Here is a 24,073-nt window from a genome sequence, read left to right as displayed (position 1 = left end):
AAAAATATATCCATAAAACATTCAGAATTGGACATTGCCATTCATCTAGGATGCATTACAAACAGGATAAATTTCCTTTTTTTTTTTTTGAACAAATGAACAATACAATGATTTGTAATTAATTTTACCCCTATGTATTTCTTTTTCTTTAAAAAATTTACTAAATGAAGAAATTAATGTTTAGGGCATTTATAAAGCATTTGCCTCACATGGAAAAGACAATGGATTCAGTCTCCAGCAATGCAAAAGCAACAAAATAAAATACTGAGAAGGCTACATATTACATTTATTTTATCAATAAAAAGTAACATTGCAGTTGCTGGACATAATGGATACATGGACACATGCCAGAAACAGCAAACCAATTAAGCAAACATCATTTCATTCTTAAACAATGTAAGTTTATTTTATCTTCATATTGTACATAGGTTTAGAAATCACAGTCATGGAAAATTATATTATCATTGTGTGTTATAGATGTGTGTAATATATTCATACACAGATTCATTTATTGCCATGATTAGATGAAGATAAAGTGTGAAAAAAAATGCATAACCTGTCATGGGAAAAAAAATTGTCTTTCCAATTGCCTCTTTTCAAAGCATGTTACTGACCCCAAAGCACTGGAATTACACTGAATGTTTGTATGTTCCCAGATTCATATATTGAAGTCATCACTCCCAAAGGAGGTTATCAATGTTAGATTAGGTTATGCGTGTGGAGCCTACATGTTGGGAATACTGTCCTTACAAGAAGAGAGGAAGAGTCACTTCTACACTCCAAAGCTAATACACTGGAAAGGCTGTGTAGGACATTGTGAGAAAATAGTCATCTGAAAAATTGGAAGATGGCCCTCACAGGAGCCAAATCACCTGGCACTTTGACCTCGGGGCTTCTTAGCATCCTTACCAATGAAAAGTAAATTTCTTTTCTTTAAGCCACTCAGTGTATTTTGTTCATGCAAGCCACTTGGACACATACTGAAATCAATTTGAAATTTTTGTGTGTCTGCCCCACTGCAATTTAATAAATTAGAATTTCTAGAGAACACATATGGTCAATCTTTCCCTTGATGAAATCTCAAAGAAATGTTTAAGCAGTGTCAGGTTTAAAAACTAACACAGGTACAATAGTACCTAGGGCACCTCAATAATTGATCATCTAAACCAGTACAGTATTTAGAATAAAAGGAGCATTCCAACAATTACAACAGGATAGTGTTAATGTGTACATGTACTAATAAAACCAGTGCATAAGGCAATATGTCACAGGTATCTGTACATTTAACCCCTTTTATATTTGGAAAAAAATTATCTATAAAATTTTTATTACCATGAAATGTAGTTTCCTAAATAAAAGAAGGCAGGAAACAAATAACAAAATGAGGGTGAGGGGAAGTGAGTGTATATGTGCATTTATTCAAAATATGAATTTTATTCTGTAAAAAATAAAAGCAGCTGTTGCTATAAGCATTGAGAATGAAACATTTGTGAATTATTTTTGATTTAATGATTAAATATCTGTGGAAATATTTTCCCACGTAGAGAAAGGATTATTCATATATGACAGGAAAATCACTCACTTAACAGGAGTGAAGAGAGGAAGAGTCAGAATGGCAATTATCAAGAAAACAAGAACAATAAATGCTGGTGAAGATGTGGGGGAAAAGGTTCATTATTACTATAGAAGTACTTTGGATTAGGCAGAGGGGAGTGAAAGGAGGAGTCAGGTATGGAGTAGGAAGCATAGCAGAGTGAACTGGACATTATTACCCTATGAACATATACGATTACATGACCAGTGAGATTCTATATCATGGTCAACCAGAATAATGAGAAGTTATGCTCCATTTATGTAATTGTCAAAATGAATTCTACTGTCATGTGTAGCTAACAAGAACAAACTGAAAAAGAAAGACAGAGCAAAGATATATCTTCTCTTTATCCCTACGCTTTTGAAAGGACAAAATACATAATTTTCATTTTTCTTTTCTATATTAAAATCTACATGAGTGAACAAAACATGTGTTGCTGTGTTTCAATCAGTTTTTTTTCTTGCTGTGATTAAAGACCTGAGAAGAGTAATTAGAGGAAATAAAGTTTATTTAGGGGCACGTGATTTCAGAAGTCTCAGTCCATAGACAACCAGTTCCATTCCTGGGGACACAAAATGAGGCAGAATATAGTGGAAGAGTGTGGCAGAGGAAAACAGCTCAGGACATGGCACCAGAAAGTAGAAGAGAGAGACAACCCCTCTCATCAAGGACAAAATTTATACCTCAAAGGCACATCCCCCCAGTGAGTCACAACCTCCAGACACATTCTACCTCCCTGTAGGTACTTCTAGGTTATCACAATGCATTTAGTCCATTTTTAAGAGTCTCATAGTCTTAACAATTTCAGCATTACCAAAAGTTCAAAAACAAAGTCTCTTCTGAGACTCAAGGCAAAGTATCAATGAGAACCCCTGAAAAAATAAAAAGCAAGTTACATATTTTCAATACATAAAGGAACAGAGTAAACATTTCCATTCCAAAAGGAGAAATAGAGGCATGTAAAGAAGAGATAGGACCAAAGCAAACTGAAATAAATCCTAGCAAACAAGTCCTGTAGCTCCAAGTCCAGCATCTGGGGCACATGGTATCCTGATGTTCTCCTCAAAGGATTTGTGTAGCTCTTCCCAGTGACCTTGATCATTGCAGTCCAAATGGCCTGTATCAGTCTTTCTCTGATCAATTTCTGCAGGTTTCCTTGGCAGATGTTCTATAGTACTGGCATTTCTTAAACTTGGAGGTCTCACTGCAGCTTCGACTTCGTCCTCACATCTTCATGCATTGCCCTTTCAGTGGGTGCCCACAGGAACTCTGACCCTGCTGCACTTTGATGGCCTCTAAAGTTTTCCTTTGAAATATGAGTGGAAGCCTCCATGACTCCTGAACTCCGGTGTCCTATAGAACCAGGACCACATAGTTTATGCAAATGTTTGTTGCCTTCTCGAGCAGTAGCTAAGCCAACTGTGACCCTGGACAGCTGAGCAGAGAAAGCTCCACTAACCAGGGACAAAATATAAACTGCAAAAGCACACCTCCGAAGACTCACCTCCTCAAGCCACACCCAACCTGCTTACAGTTATCACTCAGTTAATCCCTATCAGGAGTTAATGCACTGATTTGGCTAAATCTCTTATAATTCAATATTTTTATCTGAAAACTTTCTTTCTTTCTTATACACACACACACACACACACACACACACACACATACTACAAAATTGATGAAAAAAATTTTTAAAAAACAAATGGGGAAAAGTTACACATTCAGGGGTTGAAAGACTCAATATTGTCAAAATGTCAATATTGTCAAGTTATTCCCCACTTGATCTACAGATTCAGTATAATATCAATCAAAACCCAAATGATATTTTTCAGATATTACTGAAATGGTTCTAAGTCATATTTAGAATGACAAAGACCCAGAATACCCAGCACAGTATTGAAGAAGAATAGGTCAGGATACTAACTCTACCTAAGTTCAAGTTTACTCTAATCCTATGCTAATCAAAATAGTGTGATATGATGAAAAATTGACAAAGAGGTCCACGGAACAGACTAGAGAGCCTTACAAAATTAGAAGATACAATTAACAGATTTTCACAAGGAAATGAAGCTAAGATAGAGAGAAAACAGAGTTTTTCTTAACATCGTTAATCTATTCTTTAATGAAAACAATAATATGAACTACTCATCTATATGCCAAAAAATATGAAATTAGTCCTTACACACTTCATAAAAATTAACTAAAAATGAAATGTAATCTTAAATGTAAAATTAAAGAAATCCCTAGGAAATAAATGGGCAAAAGCCCAAGTGACTTGGCTATGGTGGGGATATTTTAGATAAAACAACCAAGGAATTATCTATGAAAGAAATAGTGGACATGTTGTACTCCATTAATTTTTTCAAAGTCTATTTTTTTTTCAAGATATTGTCACGAGAAGAAGAAGTCAGACACTTGGAGAAAATATTTGCAAACAGCAAACCTTAATAAAAAAGATTGTGAAATGCTTGATTTTATGTGCCAACTTCACTAGGCCATGGACAGCCAACATATGTGGTTAAAAATTATTCCTGGGTGTCTCTGCGAGAATACTGCTACATATTCATATTTGAATTGTAAGGATCAGTAAAGCAGAGGTCCATTCCCAGTATAGGTGAGCATCATTTAATTTATTAGGACCCTGAAAGGAATAAAATATAAAGGAAGGGAGAATGTGCCCCTGCTGTTGCCTGATTGCTTCAGCTGGGTCTTTGATCTTCTACAGTTGAAACAGACTTTCTATCATCAACACTCTTGATTTTGACATTCAAGAATGGACTGGTATCCAGGTATGGTGGCACATGCCTCTAATATCAGTGGATCCAGAGGCTGAAACAGGAGGATTGCAAGTTCAAAGTCAGCTTCAGCCAGCCTCAGTAACTTAGAGAGATTCTGTCTCTAAATAAAAAATAATAAAGAGATGAGGATGTGATTCCATGGTTAAGAGCCTCTCGGTTCAATCACTGGTATGAAATTAAAATTTAAAAAAGCTTGAGGATAATAACTATAGAATTGTTCAACCTTCACCATTATCGGAGAAAATTTATCTTCATGATTTGCTTTTTATCTATCTATCTATCTATCTATCTGGCTAGTTATGGAATCTGATTCTTCAGAGAACTGTGAATAATGAATACTGCTTCATATATATCACAATACATAACTTAAAGCAAATTTAAAATTCAAAAGCAATAAAAAAGTGGAAAAATCTATTTTTTAAGTGGTCCAAAGACCAAACCAGACACTTTATGAAAGAAGGTATATAGATGGCAAATTAATATATGAAAATATATTCAATATCATATATTATTAGGGAGATGAAAGTCAATACTTTAATTAATCAGACACCACTAAGCACCTATTTAATTAATTGAAATCAAGAGCCCTTAAAACAACACATGCTGGCTAGGTTATTGAGCAACAAGATAGTCATCATTGGTGGTAAAGAACATTATACAGCCACAGTAGAAGACAATTTGAGAGTTTCTAACAAAACTAACTCTACTCATACCATGTTATTTGACATTCACATCCTTGCATATACTGAAATGAGTTGAAACCTGATATTCACACAAAAATCTCTGCATGGAATTTTAGTACAATTTTAATTATAATTCTGAAATATAGCAGCAATCAATATATTCTTCAGTAAATCAATGTGTACATAACTGGTAGTGCATCCATGTATGGGATATTAGTCACCACTAAAAAGAATGATCTGAACTATCAAGCTATAAAATGATAGGGAGAAGTTTAAGTGACTATTTTTAAATGAAATAAGACATCTGAATGAATAATTCCTGCATATTTCAGTTATATATCATTCTGGAAAAGGCAAAACTGTCAAGACTATAAAAAATATTTTTTCTAGAGATTGGTGGAAATAAGGAATGAATAAGTTGAGAAAGACAATTTACAGAGTATTTTAACTATTCTATGTGATAATCTAATGTGGACACAGTTGTTTTTATTATTATTAGAACTCATAGAATGCACAACACCAAAAATGAGACTAAATTTGCAATCCAACTTCAAGTGATAAGGATGTGCTGAAGTAACTCCATCAGTTGTAACAAAGGTACCAACCTGGGGGAGGATATCTATAGTGTGCAAGGCTGTGTGTGTAAAGGGGAGGGAGAAAATGGGAGTCTCTGTACTTTTCAATTTTGCTCTGAGTCAAACTAAAACTCTATTTAAAAAAATGACTGTGCACTGTTTATGCTCCAGGCCATCTGCTTTCATGTACCTGGGCTTCAGGTTAGATGAGAACAGCCTGGCCTGGACTGTGTTTCTATGGAAAGCTGACTGTGGCACTCCCAGTTACCAACAGGACTCTACAGGGTCCTGGCTAAGCTCCTGCAACAAGGCCATCCTCCAGGTCAATGTGGATTTTGATGATCCAGACATAGTGGCTACTGCAAAGCATTTGTCAGCTTATTTCCTTTCCTTTACACTGACAAGTAAGTGTCTGTCCTATAAAAAATAAAAGCACCCTTTTGAAATCATGAAGGTTCATAGGATACAACAACCATCCCCCTGGTTCTCCTTTTCTGGTCTTCTTAAATGACCAATATTCAAATTACACATTAAAGTGATATCTATAAAATTACTCTGCAAGGATGGGTGATTGGTTTTATCTTTAGATATACAGAGCTTGAAAACCTCATTTTACTAATTATGCAGTAGAAGATCATCCTTGACAACATCCTCACACTCCTTCCCATCTGAGGAAATTTCCATATATAATTTATTCTTCTCCAAAAAGTCATCTTTATTTTTTTCTCAAATACTAAAAAATATATATCCTTTCTCTAAAACATTTTCAAAAATCCTTTGCTAATTTATTCCTGAATCAATTCAGTGACTAACTTATGCAATTATCATATGTGATAAAACATTGTTCTTTTTAATAAAGAGGCTTGAGGCTTTTTCATATGCATGAATTAGATGAATCATTTATTATCATATTATTAAAATTTATTGTGATAAGAATAATTTTCTTTTCTATTTAGCTTCAGGGGGTTTTCCTATACTTTCTCAGTTACATGTTCACAAGGTTTGAAAGTCCTGGAATCATTTTTCATGCCAGAGGCTCTCCTCTCAAAGTTATTACACAGAAAATTCATTCAGAAAAAAGAATAATAATAAGAACAACAACAACAACAACAAAATAGATGTGGTTTACTGTCCTATATGTTTTCTCTCGTATGTGGAAGCTAGAAAGAAAAAATAAATCTGTTTTGTTTTTGGTACCATGAATTGAACCCAGGGGGTATTAACCACTGTGCCACATCCCCATCCTAAGTCCTTTGTTATATATTTTACTTTGAGACATGGACTCCCTAAGATACTTAGGGCCTCCTTAAGTTGCTGAGGCTGGCTGTGAACTTGTAATTCTCCTGTCTCAGCTTCCTGAGTTGCTGGGAATAAAGGTGCACCACCATGCCCAACTAGAAAAAAATAAATTTAATTAAAAGGACAGGCTCTTCTAAAAACCGAATGGAAAGTGGAATAGAGAAGAATAATTATAATGCACAGTAAAAAGGGGAGTATTTTTATAAAGTGATGGATCTTTTCCAATCTTAAGGACTTTTTTTTCTGAATATACAACTCCATTTTCTCTGTCATTTCAAGAAATTGTATGTACACATGTTTGGTAAACTTTATAGTTAGAAGTTTCTATTGGCAACTCCCAACAAATTGTAGCAATAACTAACTAAATGTGAGTTCAGGAGGAGTTCTTTTTGTATAGACATAAATATACATATTTATAATATATATCATCTAGGTGATTTTTAAAAATGTTTTAAATAATAGGCTCTCAGTTAATTTGGTCTTCTGTAAATGTGATTTCGGTTTTTAAATTTGATACTACTGAAAGGGCTATTGATTTCTGGGGGATGCAAAAGGGGTTTATATATATAAACATTATAAAAAATGGATATATATTTTTCATGCCTTCATTCAATCCAAGTATCCATCATGAAGAAGTGCATTAAATGTCTCCCTAACAATATAAAATTAAAAATGTGACTTTTGCTTTATTTCTAAACTCAATTATCATAACTTTATTTGGCTAAAATACATATCTTATTCTTGATAAATATGTTTTCTGGGGAAACATTTTTTTCTTGATGTAAGTTAAAATGCTTCTTTGTTCAATGTCTACACTCCTGCAATGTTTTCCTTCATCAAACTTTGATGACCCTATGAGCAAGCCATGTAAATTGTTCAGTAAGGAAGAAAATTAACCACTGCTTAAATCAATAATACCTCTTAACTGAGACTTCTGAGAGGAACAATTGTGAAATGCTTAGCCCACTAGCAGAAGGAATCAGGGCAGAGGACTGACCTCAAGGGGCCATCAACCCCAGGAAATGTGGACTGATGGATATCTTAATTAGTCACAAAAAAAAAAAAAAAGGTTAGGGATACGTGGTTGCAGATAAATGACTCCATAAATCAGTTTTAGTGCATTGTTAAATTGCAGAAGTGTGGATTTTTTTAAAAAATATGCTATTTAAAAAGCCATTTCTTAAATCAGTAGAGGAAAGGGAACAGAGGGAGGGAGAAGAGGGAGAAAGGGGGAATAATGGGGACTGAATTAGAGCAAAGTGATCCTATGCTTTATAATTATGTAAAAAAAAATAATATTATCTCTAACAAAAGAAAACATTTCTTAAAACATAAAAAATATATCCGAGTAGTCTGTCATTTATGTAAAACACACACTGATTATTGTTTAAAATGCATGTATTACAGGAGTTATTAGAACAGCCTTACATAACATGGACAGAGAAGCCAGAGAACACTACTCAGTGGTCATTCAAGCCAAAGACATGGCTGGACAAGTTGGAGGGCTTTCTGGATCTACAACAGTCAACATCACCTTGACAGATGTCAATGACAACCCACCACGGTTTCCACAGAGTAGGTACCTTTTTCCTAGGATTTGAATATTTTACTATGCATTTATGTAAAACAAAATGAAATCCCTGAATATATAGTGCTTTGTTGTCTTCTGTGGGGGTATTTTGCTTTTGTAGCTCTTGATTTTCCTATGGTGTTATCTCTTGTCAAAAGTCAAGACTATAGAAATCTCTCAATCCTGAACCTGCTATATAATGGATATCAGATGAAAAATGTGAATTTCTGCTGACATCAAATTTAATCATTCAAAACAGTCAAGTGGTGCTAAGTTACAATACCCTACATTTGCCAAAATAGTTATGCATTATTACAGATTTCATGAAGATGTTTACAATGCATTTTGTTATCAGAATTTTTGAATGTGTTTATGCAGATATAGATACATTTATGGTATGAATGATTGCTTTATGCATACATGTACACATACACTGGTATCACATAAAAGACCATTACAAATAATTTAATTACATGTGACCTCAGAATAGAATACCCATCTTGAAAACAGATCATGATCCAAAAGGCAATTCAGGGAAACAAGGCAAATATTTATTCTGTGACTTTGGAAGGAGGTGGTGTTCATCCATCTTCAGAATATAGAGGATATAATTATATTATATTGGAGTATTTTTAATGTGGCAGTACTGTGAATAACCACTCATAGAATGATCCTTAATTAACATAAAATCCAATTGGGGTATGCTATAGATGTCCATCTTACCAATTGATGTTTAAAACCTGTAATTGAGTAGGTATGCTGGTATTTCAGCAAAGGCTTATCACAAGTCAGTATGAGATTCCTTTCCTAAGGTTCCTTCTTAATGTTGTTCTCAGTATATCCAGGCCTAACTACAATGAAATATTGTGTATTCCTAAAGCATAACAATGTTTTGCACAAACTTATTTTGACTGGGATCATCCTGTGCTCATACTGTTTAAAATTCCTGCTAAATTTCTCTGTAATATCTGTTGCAGATGAGTTGCTTCCATGTCCTCTTGACATGGCACTTTTGCATGCATGTTTATATGTTCTAAGTCCCTGTGTCCTCTACCACTATGAGGACCTCTAAGTATGAAAGAATTTTGATTTGTTTTTGTAACACTACTTGTTCAAGCCAGTGACCAGAACTAGATCAATGACTGTTAACTGAATGAGTGAATTAGTTGAATTTAAATACCCCATCAAAATTTTATTATTAAAAATACATCCAAGTTTATAGTTACATGAAAATCACTTAAAAATATTGGTGCTGGAGATAAGAGTATGTGAATAGGTTCACTTGTGGCCTTTGCTCTATGAAGTATATGTGAAAGAAACTCGTAGATTATAGATGGGTCTACATTACATTTAACGTTAGATATAATTAAATTGCAAAATGTTTTAAAAATTACACTGTACATTTTTATCTATTTTATCACTTAATTTACATAATGGAAGCACATGTGCACACACATACACACACATACATATATATTACTGAGACAAGGGCCATTATTTCATATGATATGACAATTAAAATTGGAAGTCTTTTTTAAATTTAGGATTCCAGAAGTTAATTCTCTTACTTAATTTTAATTTTATATTCATCAACCAATGAATTCTAGTATTCTATTGCCTAGTAGGTATCTAGGGTTAATAATATCACTTTTTGGGGGGAGCGGTACTGGGGATTAAAATCAGGGGGACTCAACCACTGAGCCACATCTCTATTCCTATTTTGTATTTTATTTAGAGATAGGGTCTGGCTGAATTGCTTAGGGTCTTGCTAAATTGCTGAGGCTGGCTTTGAACTCATGATCCTCCTGTCTCAGCCTCCTGAGCCACTGCACTCAGCAATAATATTACATTTAATATTTCAAAATAGCTAGAAAATAGAGATTTGAATGTTCTCAACACATATAAATGATAAATGTTTAGGATGATAGATATACTAAATGTTCTCATTTGATTATTACAATATGTGTACTGAAAATATCATGGAATCTGAAGTTCAGATTAAGCTAATTAGATTTCTAATCTACCAATTTACATTCTATGTGGCAATTGATAGAATAATAAAGGGTAACCTCTGAAGCATGCTGACACATAGGAACAGAATATGTTAAGTTATGCCATTTAAAATATATTCCAAGGAACTAATACAGGATAATTACCCTCTTATGTGTGGTATTCAAGTAGCCCTCTTTATGCTACATAGCATTTATGTATTAGAAACATCTTAGGTAGAGCCTAACTTCTTTCTTCTTTCTTTGAATTTTACTGTTTTGTTTATGAAGATGTTAGTTATACATAATAGCAGTATTCGATATGATGTATTAAAAATGCACATAAAATAATTTTATTCTGTTTACTTCACCCTCCCACAGATCCTTTTTCTCTAATTTCAGGGTCTTCTTAAGGATCCATAATTAGTACTCAACATAGGTTCCTTTGATTAAAAAGAAGTTCCAGATTACATGTGTTTTTTTTTTCTTCTTTTTGCAAAGTAGCATCTGAGCATAAAGCTGTATTTACATAAAAAATTTAAAACAGATATTTAAAATCTTTCTGCTTAATCTTATCAACAAAGACAAACCAGTTAAGTCCTTGTTTCTAACCACTTACAATGTCAATTTTCCCTAAGAAACATTGATATTTTCTCTTTTCCCAAGTAAATACTCTTCATATAAGACAAATGTTAAATGAGTTGAATAAATGTAATGATCACATTAATTACAGCTTTTTTAGGTTGGAGATCAGGTCTACTTAGGAAATATTCCATGTACTCATCTGGCAAAGTTTCTGAAGTAAAGATACAAATTCTTTTAAAAAGCCATTAGAGTCAATACTGTCCTGGGAGGAAAAGGTATTTTAAATGAGACAAGCTTCAGTGAGCCAAATTCCCTTTTATTATTCCCACCAAGTCTTCCTTTCTTAAGTCTACTCCAGTTAACCATTACTATTTTATGATTCAGTCTAAGAAATCATGTGCAAAAGATCACATATGGTGAATAAAATTATGGCACATTCAGAAACAAAAATATGAAATAATGAGATCTGTATGTCTATGATGCTATAATTCTAGCTCTGTTTGAAGACATTAAAGAAAAATTCACTAATGAGGTAGGAGTTAGCAATATGAAAGTTTCACACATATTCAAAATATGATGAAAACACTTTATTAGTATAGTACATATAGTTTGATGCCTGAAGCACAACAGTGTGCCTTGCCTTACTTGATAACTCAAAAATTCTAACCTTCATATTGAAAAGTCAAGCAAAACTAACATTTTGAAGGTAGTTATAGTTTAGCAATTATGTTACTCACTTTGGGGGATCAGATTTTTCTCGTCATTTTTAACTCCCTGAATTTATGGCATCTCTTATTAATTTTCCAGTTCTGAAGAAAGGTTCAAACATTAAACTTTCATGTCTACATTTTATTTTTATATTGTGTTCTATATTTGTATGTACACACATATACATACATCTATATATCTATCAATAGGTACAAATGCATACAGTAAAGGAATTTTGTCTTAATATTCTTAAAGAATATAGGTACTTATTTGTCTTTTCTCATGTAGGTATAAGTTCATAAGTTATTGTGCTTTTCTTTGTTGTGATTTGCAGTTATAAACTTTTTTTTTTTTTAATAAACTGAGGTTAGTGATAACAATGTTTCACCAAAAGTATATACTCACTTCATATCTCTGTGTTACATTGTGGTAATTCCCATAATAGTTCAAATTTTGTCATTATTATTATCTCTCTCATAGTGATCTGTGACAAGTGAACTTCAGAGTTACTATGATAATTGATTTGGACTGACACATAGCAACCAATCTCACTTAATGCATAAGTTTTTTGAGTATGGTCTGACTGTGGCTGACTAGCCATTCCTTCATCCCTCTCCCTTTCCTTGGGCTTCCCATTTCCCAGAGACTCAACAGTATTGAACTTAGGACAATCTATAACACTATAACCCCCATACGTGTTCCAGTAAAGGAAAGAGTCACGTCTTTCACTTTAATTTAAAAAGTGGAAATTAGTAAGCTTATTGAGAGACATTCAAAGCCAAGATAAGCAGAAAACCAGGCTTCTTGCATCAGTCAATTTGTGAAAGCAAAAAACAAATTTCTTGAAGGGAATCTAAGTGCTGCTACTCCAGCAAACACAAATATGATAGGAAAATAGGATTTTTGCTGATAATAAGAAACTTTTTTTTTTTCTGGTTAGAATAGGGGATCAAACCAGCCACATTGCCAAAAGCCAAAGCCTACTCCAAAGTAAGGCCCTAATTCTCTTCAGTTCTTTGAAGGCTAAGAGACAAAGCTCTCCATGACTAGGAGAGACTGGTTTGTAAGATTTGAAGAAACAAGTTGTCTTCATAACACAAAAGAGCAAGACAAAGTATCAAGTATAATAAGAAGTTGCCAAGTTATTAGCTAAGGTAGTTGATGGCAGTGGTTGCTCTAAATAGCACATTTTTAGTGTAGATGAAACTGGCTTGTACTGAAAGATGATTTCATCTAGGATTCGCACAGATAGAGAAGAGAAGTTAATCCTGGCTTCAAAGCTTTGAAGACCAATTGTTCCCCTTTTCAGAGACTAAAGTAGCCGATGGTGTTAAGGGAATGTCTTGCCATTCAAGAAATTCTAGATGCCTTTAGAATCATACTACTCTACCTGTGCTCCATAAAGAGAATAACAGGGTGTGGATGACATTTCGTGTGTTTACAACATAATTTATTTAATATTTAGGCCCACCATTGAGGACTATACTCAGAAAAAGTAAATTGCATTCAAAGTCTCATTGACAATGTACCTGATCATATAAGTGCTCTTATGGAGAACAGTGGGATTACTATTATCTTTATGTCTCCTAACAATAAATCTATTCTGTTGCCTATGAATCAAGGAGGAGTTTTTATTTTTTTAAGTCTAATTATTAGAGAAACTGTAATTTCTAAATCTGTAGCTACCATCAATAGTGATCTCTATGATTAATCTCTGCAAGGTAGATTGAAAACTTTCTGGAAAGAATTCAACATTCTAAATGCCATTAAGAATATTGATAGGTTTGGAATGTATGTGACTCAGTGTTTGAATGTTTACTTAGCACACATGAGGCCCTGGGCTCAATCCCTAGAACCACAATCCCTACAACCACAATATTGATTCTTCATGGGAATTGATCAAAATACCAGCACTATCAGGAGTTTGGAAGAAACTGATTCTAACCCTCAGTGATGACTTTCAGGGGTTTCAAGACTTTAGTGAGAAAACAGTTAATGCTATAGTAGTATTAACAGGAGGAAAAGGTTTGAAGTATAACCTGTATATGTGACTGAACTGTTGCAATCTCATGATAAAATTTTAATAGAGAAGAAGCTGCTTTTTAGTATGAGGCAGAGGGGGAAGCTTCTTGAAATGGAGTTGAATCCTGGTAAATAATGCTGTGACTATTGTTGAAATAACATTATGGGATTTAGGATATATATAAACTCACTTGATTAAGCAAAAACAGAGTTGAGAGTGTGGGTTTCAATTTCCAGGAAAGTTATACTATGGGTAAAATGTATAAAACAATATCACATACTACAGAGAATTCTTTTCTGATAGGGAGATTCAGTAGATGCAGGAAATTTCACTACTCTCTTAGTTAAAGAAAATACCACTTTCACCGTAACCTGCAGCAACATGTGCATCTGATCAGTAAGGATCAAGCTGAGTCTTTCCATCAGGAAAATACTAAGATTCCCTGAAGCCTCACATCATTACAAAGATTTCTGGCATTAAAATAGTTTTAATTAAGGTATATACATTGCTTTTAGTCATAATTGCATACTCAATAGTCTATAACATACTGTAAAGCCAATTTACAAAGCATAGAGACACCAAAGAACTTGTGACTTGCATTAATGAGATAGTACTACGTTATGGTTATGGTGGCCTGGAATTGAGCCTGCTCTCTCCAAAAAATGCCTGTGATGACTTTGAGTTTCAGGAGAATGCTGGCTCCATGGGATAAATTAGTTAGCAGGCTCCTAGTTACAATTTCTTTGGAATATTTTGTCACTGTCATAATTTCCCTTTTAAATGTGTGGCAGAATATACCAGGGAGTTCATCTCTTTTAGGGATACATTTTTTGGGGAGGTTTTGGATAACTTACAAATCACCTCACCAATAATATAAGGATTTTATTTCTTCATAATTTAGTTTTGATAGCTCAACTTTTTTGAGAATTTTTTTCATAGATTATAGAATTTTTTGGAATATAGTGGTTCATGGTACTCATGAAAATCTTTTCATTTCTGTAACATCAGTAGTAATGTCCCAAATTTCTTTTTGATTGGAGTAGTTTGAATCTTCTTTCTTTTTCTCTCAATCTAAAATAATTTCAACTTTTTTTATACTTTGTTTTTTAATTTATTTTCATTTTCATTTGTTCTTTTTAATTATACATGACAGTAGAATTCATTTTGGAATATTTGTAAAAGCATGGGGTATATCTTGGTCTAATTTCATGGACCAAATATGAAACAATGGTCTCACCTCTTGCAGATCCAGATCTCTCAGCTCTTTGAAGGGGTGGTATAAGAGCAAGTAGAAGCACCACAAATGCTTACCACTTTGAATGGACTTTTCTTAATTGAACAATTACTTAGATACAGTAGACTTTTGTTTATAGGTTGATTTTATCTGATTTCAAGTTTTGTTCTGCTGTTTCTATGTGGAATGAGCCTCTGGAGATTCCAAACCTGCCATTTTGTGAGTTGCATCTTTATTATGCATTTAAATCAAAAGTGTTTATAATGTGCTTTTTGCCTGATCAAAAAAATCTTATTAATAATTTAATACATTAACTAAAAATACTACAAGTTCTGTTGTAGACATTTTGTGTTGTAGTTTTCTCTCTTCATGCATTTCTATTTTTTAATGAAAATAATAATTAACAAGAGTGAAATAATCTTCCTGACAATTTTATTTTTATTCTCTTAAGGAAAATAATAGAAAAAAATCAGGTGCATAAATAATTATTAATATTTTACTGTAAAAACAATTAGGTGCCTGACATGAAAAAAACACTTAAGTAAAAGTGTTGAGGAAAGACACCATTTAGTATCCAAAATGTGGATCTCAGTATTTTATAAAATATCTGGATAAAGGTTTAGACATTAGTTCAAGAGACCAGAAGTTGGCACTTTCTGCATAACTCTAAGAGACCCTTTTTTTTTTCAATAAATCCACCTCCTCAAGTAGGAATATCTGCTGTGGCTATCTGTGCTTGGATTTCTGTACGCCCTGTCTCCTTGATTCTCAACACAGAGGATATGATGGACATTGCTATTCCTTTGAAACAGAGCTCAGAGTTCTTCAGTAACTCTTCACTGCTATAGATCAGACAGGACATACCTACATGGTTGATGACTGTTAAAGCAGCAATGGAAATTCTTCTGTTCTAGCTTGTATACACAAGAAATTTTATTCAGTGTGAGTGTACTTGGGAAGCATAATTATCAAATATTTTAATTTTCTAAAACTAGATCTTTATGAAAAGCATTGGGGATTGTTTCCTTAAAAAATAACTTGAATAGTGGATTCCTGGATTTTGAAATTGTACATTAAATCACTCGAGATTTATCAAGAGGCCTTACGTGTTCATAAAATATTCTTGACATCAACTTCTTCATTGTATCAAATAGGTCTATGATCAATATTTTTTCATTATAAAATCTTAAGGTGTGCAAATTTGTTATAGCTATCATATATTTGTATATCATATGCATATAATATTTAATAATGTAATATATAATGCCTATAATATATAATACACCTACAATACATCTGAATAGCGTATGTCCTATACATTCACAGACACACACATGCACACACTTGTAAATTATCTTTTAATGCTTAGGTATATTCAATGACAGAATGCTAAAAATACTGCTAGTATAGTTATAAAAATTAACATTAAGCATTTTTATAAAATCTGTTTCAAAATATTCTTTTAGTTATTACACTATAAATTTCCCTTATATTTTCCAGTTTTGCATTAGCAGTCACATATAAGTGCACAGTCATAAATAAGCTTCTACTTTAAGTTCAATTTTTTAAATTTGGAAATATTAGTAACTCTAAGCTCTTGAACAAATTTTAAGGACTGCAATATCATTACTTCTTTTGATGTGACTTCACTTGTTAGATTTTACTGCAAATCTCCTCATTTGCATGATTTCATTTGGCTCCAGCCAACTTGAGTGATTTTTAGTATTAAACATTATTCCAATAGTTTTGTGAACCTAAATTAAGTTTATGAAACTGAAGACTGAAAATTTAACTTTTATTACTAATTTGAATGTTTAAAATGTAATCCCTTTTTGATTTCTTAATTTCCTGTTATTTTCCTCTGTTGTTGTTGATACGTTTTTTAATGATTATTACAGTGAATAGCGAGAATTCTAAAAAAAATAAAGTAAAAAAAATCTTCACATTTGGTTCACTCAGTTTAGTTTTTTTTTCTTTTTATTTTCTTTTTGTTAGAGAGAGAGAATTTTTAAATATGTATTTATTTATTTATTTTTAGTTTTCAGTGAACACAACATCTTTATTTATTTATTTTTTTATGTGGTGCTGAGGATCTAACACAGTGCCCTGTGCATGCCAAACAAGTGCGCTACCATTTGAGCCACATCCCCAGCCCCTAGTTCACTCAGTTTAATACCACTGATGTTTATTATAAAATTTAACCATTTTATTTATTCTTTATTTTTTGGTTTGCATTTTAAAGTTTTCAACTTAGTTTTATAAACAGATATTGAGTTTTTGGTTCTCAAAATTCATTTCAAAATTGCAATGAGAATTCAAGAAATAGTAACTGTTATTAATTTGGGAGTTGTAGGCTTATAGATGACACTTGAAACTATAGGAATAAATATTACCAAGTTATATTTGCCTCAAAGGATAGCATTGCTCCTTTTTGTAGCCTTCATTTCTATTTTGGATACACTAACTCCAGGGAAAGACCCAGCAAAATTCAAAAACCCTTGGTTCAAAATTCCTCTTTAATGTTGTATTCCATCAAGGTGAGACCTTGTTGAGATTCTGCATGGATAAAAAAAAAATGTGGCATATATACACAATGGAATTTTACTCAGCATTAAAAAAGAACAAAGACATGACATTTGCAAGTAAATGGATGGCATTGGAAAAGATAATGCTAAATCAGCCAATCTCAAAAAAACAAATGCCAAATGTTTTCTCTGATTTAAGGAGGTTGACTCATAGTGGGGTAGGGCTGGAGACCTTGGGAGGAATAGATGAATTCTAGATAGGGCAGAAGGGTGGGAGGGAAAGGGAGGGGGCAGTGGATTAGCAAGGATGGTGGAATGTGACGGACATCATTTTACAAAGTATATGTATAAAGGCTTGAATTGGGTGTCAACATATGTTATATACAGAGATACAAATATTGTGGTAAATATGTGTATTAAGAATTGTAATGCAAAAAAAAGTACATGTATAAAGGCAAAAAAAAGAATAGTGTTACCTTATATTAGGTAGAGGGAGTGAAAGGAGGGGGAGGCAGGGTATGTGGGGATAAGAAAGATTACTATCTAGACATTATTATTTTATGTATATATGTGACTATATTACCAATATGATTTTACAATATGTATACTCAGAAAAATGAGAAATTATATCCCATCTATGTATAATATAATCAAAGTATATAAGTGCATTCTACTATCAAGCATAACTAATTAAAACAAATTTTAAAAAATTTAAAAAAAGAAAAAAATTCCTCTTCAGGTTAGGATGCGTACTTAGAATTGATGACTGCATTCAAGATGTTGTGGGGGGGGAACATAGTAGTAAAGGTTTTAAAATCACAACCTTTCTATTCTTTTGTGGTGTTCAATCTAACTCATAATACATGATTTTCCCATTATTAGCACTATAGACAAAATATATATTTTTAGTTTTTTGGATCTGCCATTGTACATATTACTCTCTAATCCCTAACAAGATAACCCAAGATCATTTGAAAAGGAATTGTAGAAACTTGTGGTCTATCAGATATTTACCTATTCCTGCCTTGGACCTGGGTTATTTTCTCAGAAGGTAATGTGATTAGTATTTTGATAAACATCCACTTGTACAGTACCATGCTTTGTTAATTTAATGATGAGATTAGTAGGGTACTGCTTCCAGGGACTCTATGCTGCAGTTAGGCATGTTGTGGTCATTCTGAGCAAAACCACAGAGTATCATGGATGAAAAGTGGTATGAGGTGGATTGAAGGAAGGGCAACAGCAGTGCCCAGATTCGCAATCTTAAAAAAAGAATTCCTTGAAAATAATAAAAATATTTTTTTAAATTAATAACTTATGGTGCCATGAAATAAAAGCTATATTATGTATATTCCTGAAAATGTGTAATTATAATTTAGAACTTACTGGGAAAATATGATTAAAATCAATCTTTTTGGAACCCTCCCAAAGCCTAAGAAAGTAGCGAAGATAAAGAAAACAATTTTACTGAATAAACATTAAACCAAAATATGATTCTTATCACAAACAGTACATTAATAGATGGCAATAACAAAAAGAAATATCACTTTTTTTATGTAACCAAGCAGGTGCAACTTATTACTTACATGTTGACAAGATAATCAAGTATCGCTCCTCAGTGAGAGGACATGGTAGTACCACTAACGTACAATAAATACTTCATCTTAAATGCCATTGGTAATGTGGTAACAATGCTATCAGTTAATAGGCCTGGTGACACTATCTTTCTTATTCATTGTGTTTTTTAATTTGTATATTATAGTCAAACGTAATATTGGGATTAATTTTGATATAATCATACAAGCAAGGAATATAATTTGCTCTACTTCAATCCCCAGGCTTTCCTGTTCCCTCTCTCTGTTCCTTTTTCCCTACTGTACAGGTCTTTATTTACTTATAGATTTTTTTTTATTAGTGCTTTAAAGATATGCATAAAAGTGAAATTCCTTGTGATTTAGTCATATATTCACATAGGATAGTTTAGTCAATTTTATTCCACCATTCCTTTCTTCTCCTGTCCTTCCTCCCACCCCCAGCTCAATCCCCTTGCATTTTAAAGAAGTGATTCTCAGATCCATGAAAAAGACATCTCCTTAACTGTAAAGATGACAAGAGGCTCATTTAGCTTTCAAATGAGTTTAATGCATTTCAAAAAGAAACAAAAATGTCTTACAATTACAAATGTTTTCAAGTAAATGTTCTAAGAAGTGAACTTGTGTCTCCCATTATTTTGAACACAGAATTAAGTCTTCTATTTCACATTTCTCCTAATTTTATATATCCAGATATAAAATGAGTTGAGAATTTATATATATATATATATATATATATATATATATATCCTCAATCTAATAAACAAATGGCATAATTACATAGATATATGTGTGTATATATTTATACAATTATGTAACTACACATGGAGATATATGTGTTATACTTACTGATTCAATACTAAAATATGCACACTTAAACTCTGCATTTATTTGTTAAATACCCAAATTTGGGTATGTAGGCAATAAAAATTAATTTTCTCACAGTTCTGGAGGCTACAAGTGCAAAATCAAGGTGTTCATAGGCTTCTTTTCTCCTGACACCCTTTCTCTGTGGCTTGCAAATGGTCACCTACATTTTATGTCCAAACAAGGTTTTGACTTTTGATGTCTCTATGAACTAATTTCTTCTTCTCATATAGACAGGAGTCATATTACATTAAGGAATATCCTAATGACCTTATTTAAATTTAATAACTCTTTAAAGACCTGTCTCTAAATATAGTCACATTGTGAAGTGATTAGGATGAGAGTGTCAACACATGAATTTCAGGAAGATGACATTCTGTCCTAAAATGAAAATATATATATAGATATATGTATCTAGTGTGTTTGAGTAGGTATCAGAATGTATGTATGTGCTTACTGAAATTGCCATCTCTTTGTTTTATTTGTGTTAACTCTTGAAAACTGGATAACAGCAGTCTGAGGTAATTTTGGCAACAGTAAAAATGTTGATGAGGCTACACTCCAAAACTATTCATGACAAAAATGTATTTTATTCTTTGATTGATTTTCTTCCAAAAGAGCAGAAATTAAAAACACGGTGGATGTGCTGAAGATTGTACAACACAGGATCTATGAACTATGACTCTTGTGAAACTTATTTAAATATGTTTATTTTTGAAATAATGCATTGATCATTTTATATTATTGAACTTCATCACAGGTATTAATGGCAACACTGTGCACCATTAGTCAAAGATTGCTAAATGCACTTTCAACAATATGCTTCAAAATTCACCCAACTATTCATATCTACAAAAATGTAAATTCTTGCAAAATTACAGAAGAACAAAGATCATGTGTTATTGTTTTAAAGATGGCTACTTATTTATGGAATGGTTTGTTCCAATTGCCAGATTTTTTTTCTACTTTTCTTGGTTCTGGGTATTGGGCTTCAAACCTCAAACATGCTGAGGTTGTGCTCTCCTGCTGAGCTACACTCTCCAGCCATCAATTGTCAGAATTATTGTAAGTAATGTTATAGGGTTTTTTTGTTCATGATTGGCACTAAAATTTCTTTTTTAGAGTTTGCACTTTTCTCAGAGTTAATGCTCATCCTGATATGTTTGTCATTTAATAATAACTTTTAAACACCCACTAACCATAGGGATATTAAGATTAAAGTGTGACACACATGAAGTTACTATTTTGAGGAGTGCAAAGGTCAATGTACAAAGTATGTTTATCTTCATCACCAACAATAATAAAATATTTAAACACTCAATGAAACTAGACTTCGTAAAAAATTCACTGTCTTATAGTATGATGATAGCATTAATCTCATAGAGGTGGGTTTCTTACAAATTATTTGTTAATAAATTTAATATTTATATTCTGGTGACCTCTTTTATGAAACACATACATATTTTTTAGTTCATCTGTGTTCAATATTATTGCTCTGATTTTCCCATTTATTCTCTTTATCAAACTTAGAATTATTTTTCAGCATTTTAAGGAAAATTTTGGCAAGTAGAACTGTACATGTGAAAAATGTACAACTTAATGATTTTGTATACATATACCTTGTGAAATGATCACAACAATCAATTTAGTTAGCATTTCCTTTTTCTTACATAGTTACTGTTTGTGTGTGAAGGTGGTAAGAACACATAAAATTTACTCTCAATAAATTTCAAGCATAAAATACAGTATTATCAACTATGGTCACTGTGCCATATATTAGATTTCTATTGGTTTATTCTTCTTCCATAAGTGAGAATTTCTAAATTTTGGGCAACTTTGCCTCATTTCCCTTACTAACCCCGACACTATGAAACACCATTCTTATCTGAACATTGTTGATTTTGAGTATATTGGATTACAAATACAAGGGATATCATATAATGTTTGTTTGGAGGGGACTGACTTAATTTACTTAATATCCTTTATGTACATTTGTGTATATACATATATTTGTATAAAATATTATTTACTCAAAAGAGATATTTGCATTACTGTGTTCCTTGCAGAATTTTTCCCAATAACCGTGATAGGAAAACAATCTATTATTGTTGGGTAATGGGTAAATGGGAGAAATTACTAGATTTCTTGCACTAGAATGTCAGTTTGAAAATTTTTGTCTAAAATATCTTCCGATTATCAGTTATTTTCTATTTTGCTTTTGAGAATAGCAACATCTTCTGAAATTATTCTTTTGAGTTGCATCACTTTTAGTGCATCACTATTATACCTAATGGTGGGATTCACTGTGACATATTCATAAATGCACAGAATACATTAGCTCTTTTTCATTCTTCAAAACTTTCCCTTTTCTTCCTCTCCATCCTACCAGATGTTATTCCTTCACTGATCTTTCTTCTACTTATTTGTTTTTAAAATTAGTTCCCTATAATTATATATAGGAACTGCTTGTGATATATTCATACATATTGTAATTAGGTCAAATTCCTCACTTCCTCCCTTTTCTCTCTCCTCTTTCCTCTCCAGTGATATCCTTTCACTACTCTACTGGTTTCCATTTTATTTTCATGTGATTCCTTTTTCTTCTTTTCGTTCTAGCTTCTACATATAAGGAGGGAAATTTGACCTTTGATTTTCTAAGTCTAGATTAGTTCACTGTGCATGAATACCTAGTTTCATCCTCTTACCTGTAAATAACGTAATTTCATGGCTGAATAGAACTCCATTCTGTGTGTGTGTATATGTGTGTGTGTGTGTGTGTGTGTGTGTGTGTGTGTGTGTTTATCACATTTTCTTCACCCATTCTTCTGTTGATGGACCTAGGCTGGTTCTTTATAGAACTTATGTTTGCTATTCTGAATTGCACTGTGGTGAACATTGGAAGTTATGTGCTATTATAATTAATAGCTAATTTTAATTATTTTTGATAAATTATTGAGGAATAGAATAGCTGTGTGACTTCATTCTTCCTTTTTAATCTCCCTACCTATTTTCATAGTAAGAGAACAATGTATAATTATTTCTTTCTCAACACCTTCTAGCCTGCATTTATTATTATTTATATTTTTGATGATTGCCATTCTAACTGGGGTGAGATGAAATGTCAGTGCAGTTTTGATTTGCATTTCCATGATTGCTAAGGATGTTGAACATTATTTTCATATATTTGTTGGCCAAGTTCATTTTCCATGTATTCATTAAGCTATTTATTCACTTAATTATCTAATTTTGGTGTTGTTTATGAATTCTGTATATAAACTGGATATAAATCCCCTGTCAGAGGAGTATCTCACAAAGCTTTTTTTCCTACTTTGTGGTCTCTTTTTCTCATGCTCCTGTTCCCTTTGTTGTGGAGAAGCTTTTTAAATTTATCCCATTTACTGATTATTTGGCTTTATTTTTGAGCTTTAGGGACTTTACTAAGTAAGTCAATTCCTACACTTGTGTGTTGGAGTGTTGACTCTATATTTTATTTCATAGAACTTGCGAAATTTCTTATCTAATTCTCCAGTCTTTGATCACTTTGAGTTGACTTTTATGCAGGGCATTTGTAGGGATATAATTTCATTCTTCAAATATGTTATTCAGTTTTCCCAGAACCATTTGTTAAAATTCTGTCTTTTCTCCTAAATGTGCTTTGGCACCTTTATCTAGAATCAGATGATTCCAGCCATAAGGGTTTGTCTCTGTGTCTTCTATTCTAGTCTTTGTGTTGTTTTTTTATTCCAACATCATGCTGATTTTGTTATGATAGCTCTGTAGTATAATTTGAGGTCAGGTATTGTAATCCTTCTTGCTTTATTCTTTTTGCTCAAATAGTTATCCTGGGCCTTTTGTTCTTCCATATGGATCTTAGAACTGTTTCTTCTAGTTCTGTAAATAATTCCATTGGTATTTTGAAAGGATTCCATTGAACATGTAGATCATAGTAATAAAATTAATTTAAGAATATGCATTCTACCTGCCCAAGAACATGCGATGGCTTTGTATCTTCTAATATCTTTTTCAACTTCT

General features: G+C 32.5%; 1 protein-coding gene across 4 annotated transcripts in view; it reads left to right on the top strand.

The window, feature by feature from the left end:
- Cdh18 (cadherin 18) overlaps positions 1-24,073 on the top strand; it is a 302,844-nt gene that overhangs the window by 178,804 nt on the left and 99,967 nt on the right. For all 4 annotated transcript variants that reach the window (XM_076856171.2, XM_076856174.2, XM_076856173.2 and 1 more), the window contains one exon: positions 8,357-8,524. In XM_076856171.2, the coding sequence (XP_076712286.1) occupies positions 8,357-8,524 (168 nt within the window). The remainder of the gene's footprint in view (positions 1-8,356; positions 8,525-24,073) is intronic.

This window comes from Callospermophilus lateralis, chromosome 5 (genome assembly GCF_048772815.1).
Source record: "Callospermophilus lateralis isolate mCalLat2 chromosome 5, mCalLat2.hap1, whole genome shotgun sequence".
NCBI classification, from domain to species: Eukaryota; Metazoa; Chordata; class Mammalia; order Rodentia; family Sciuridae; genus Callospermophilus; species Callospermophilus lateralis.
This window is presented reverse-complemented; position numbering and strand designations above follow the sequence as displayed.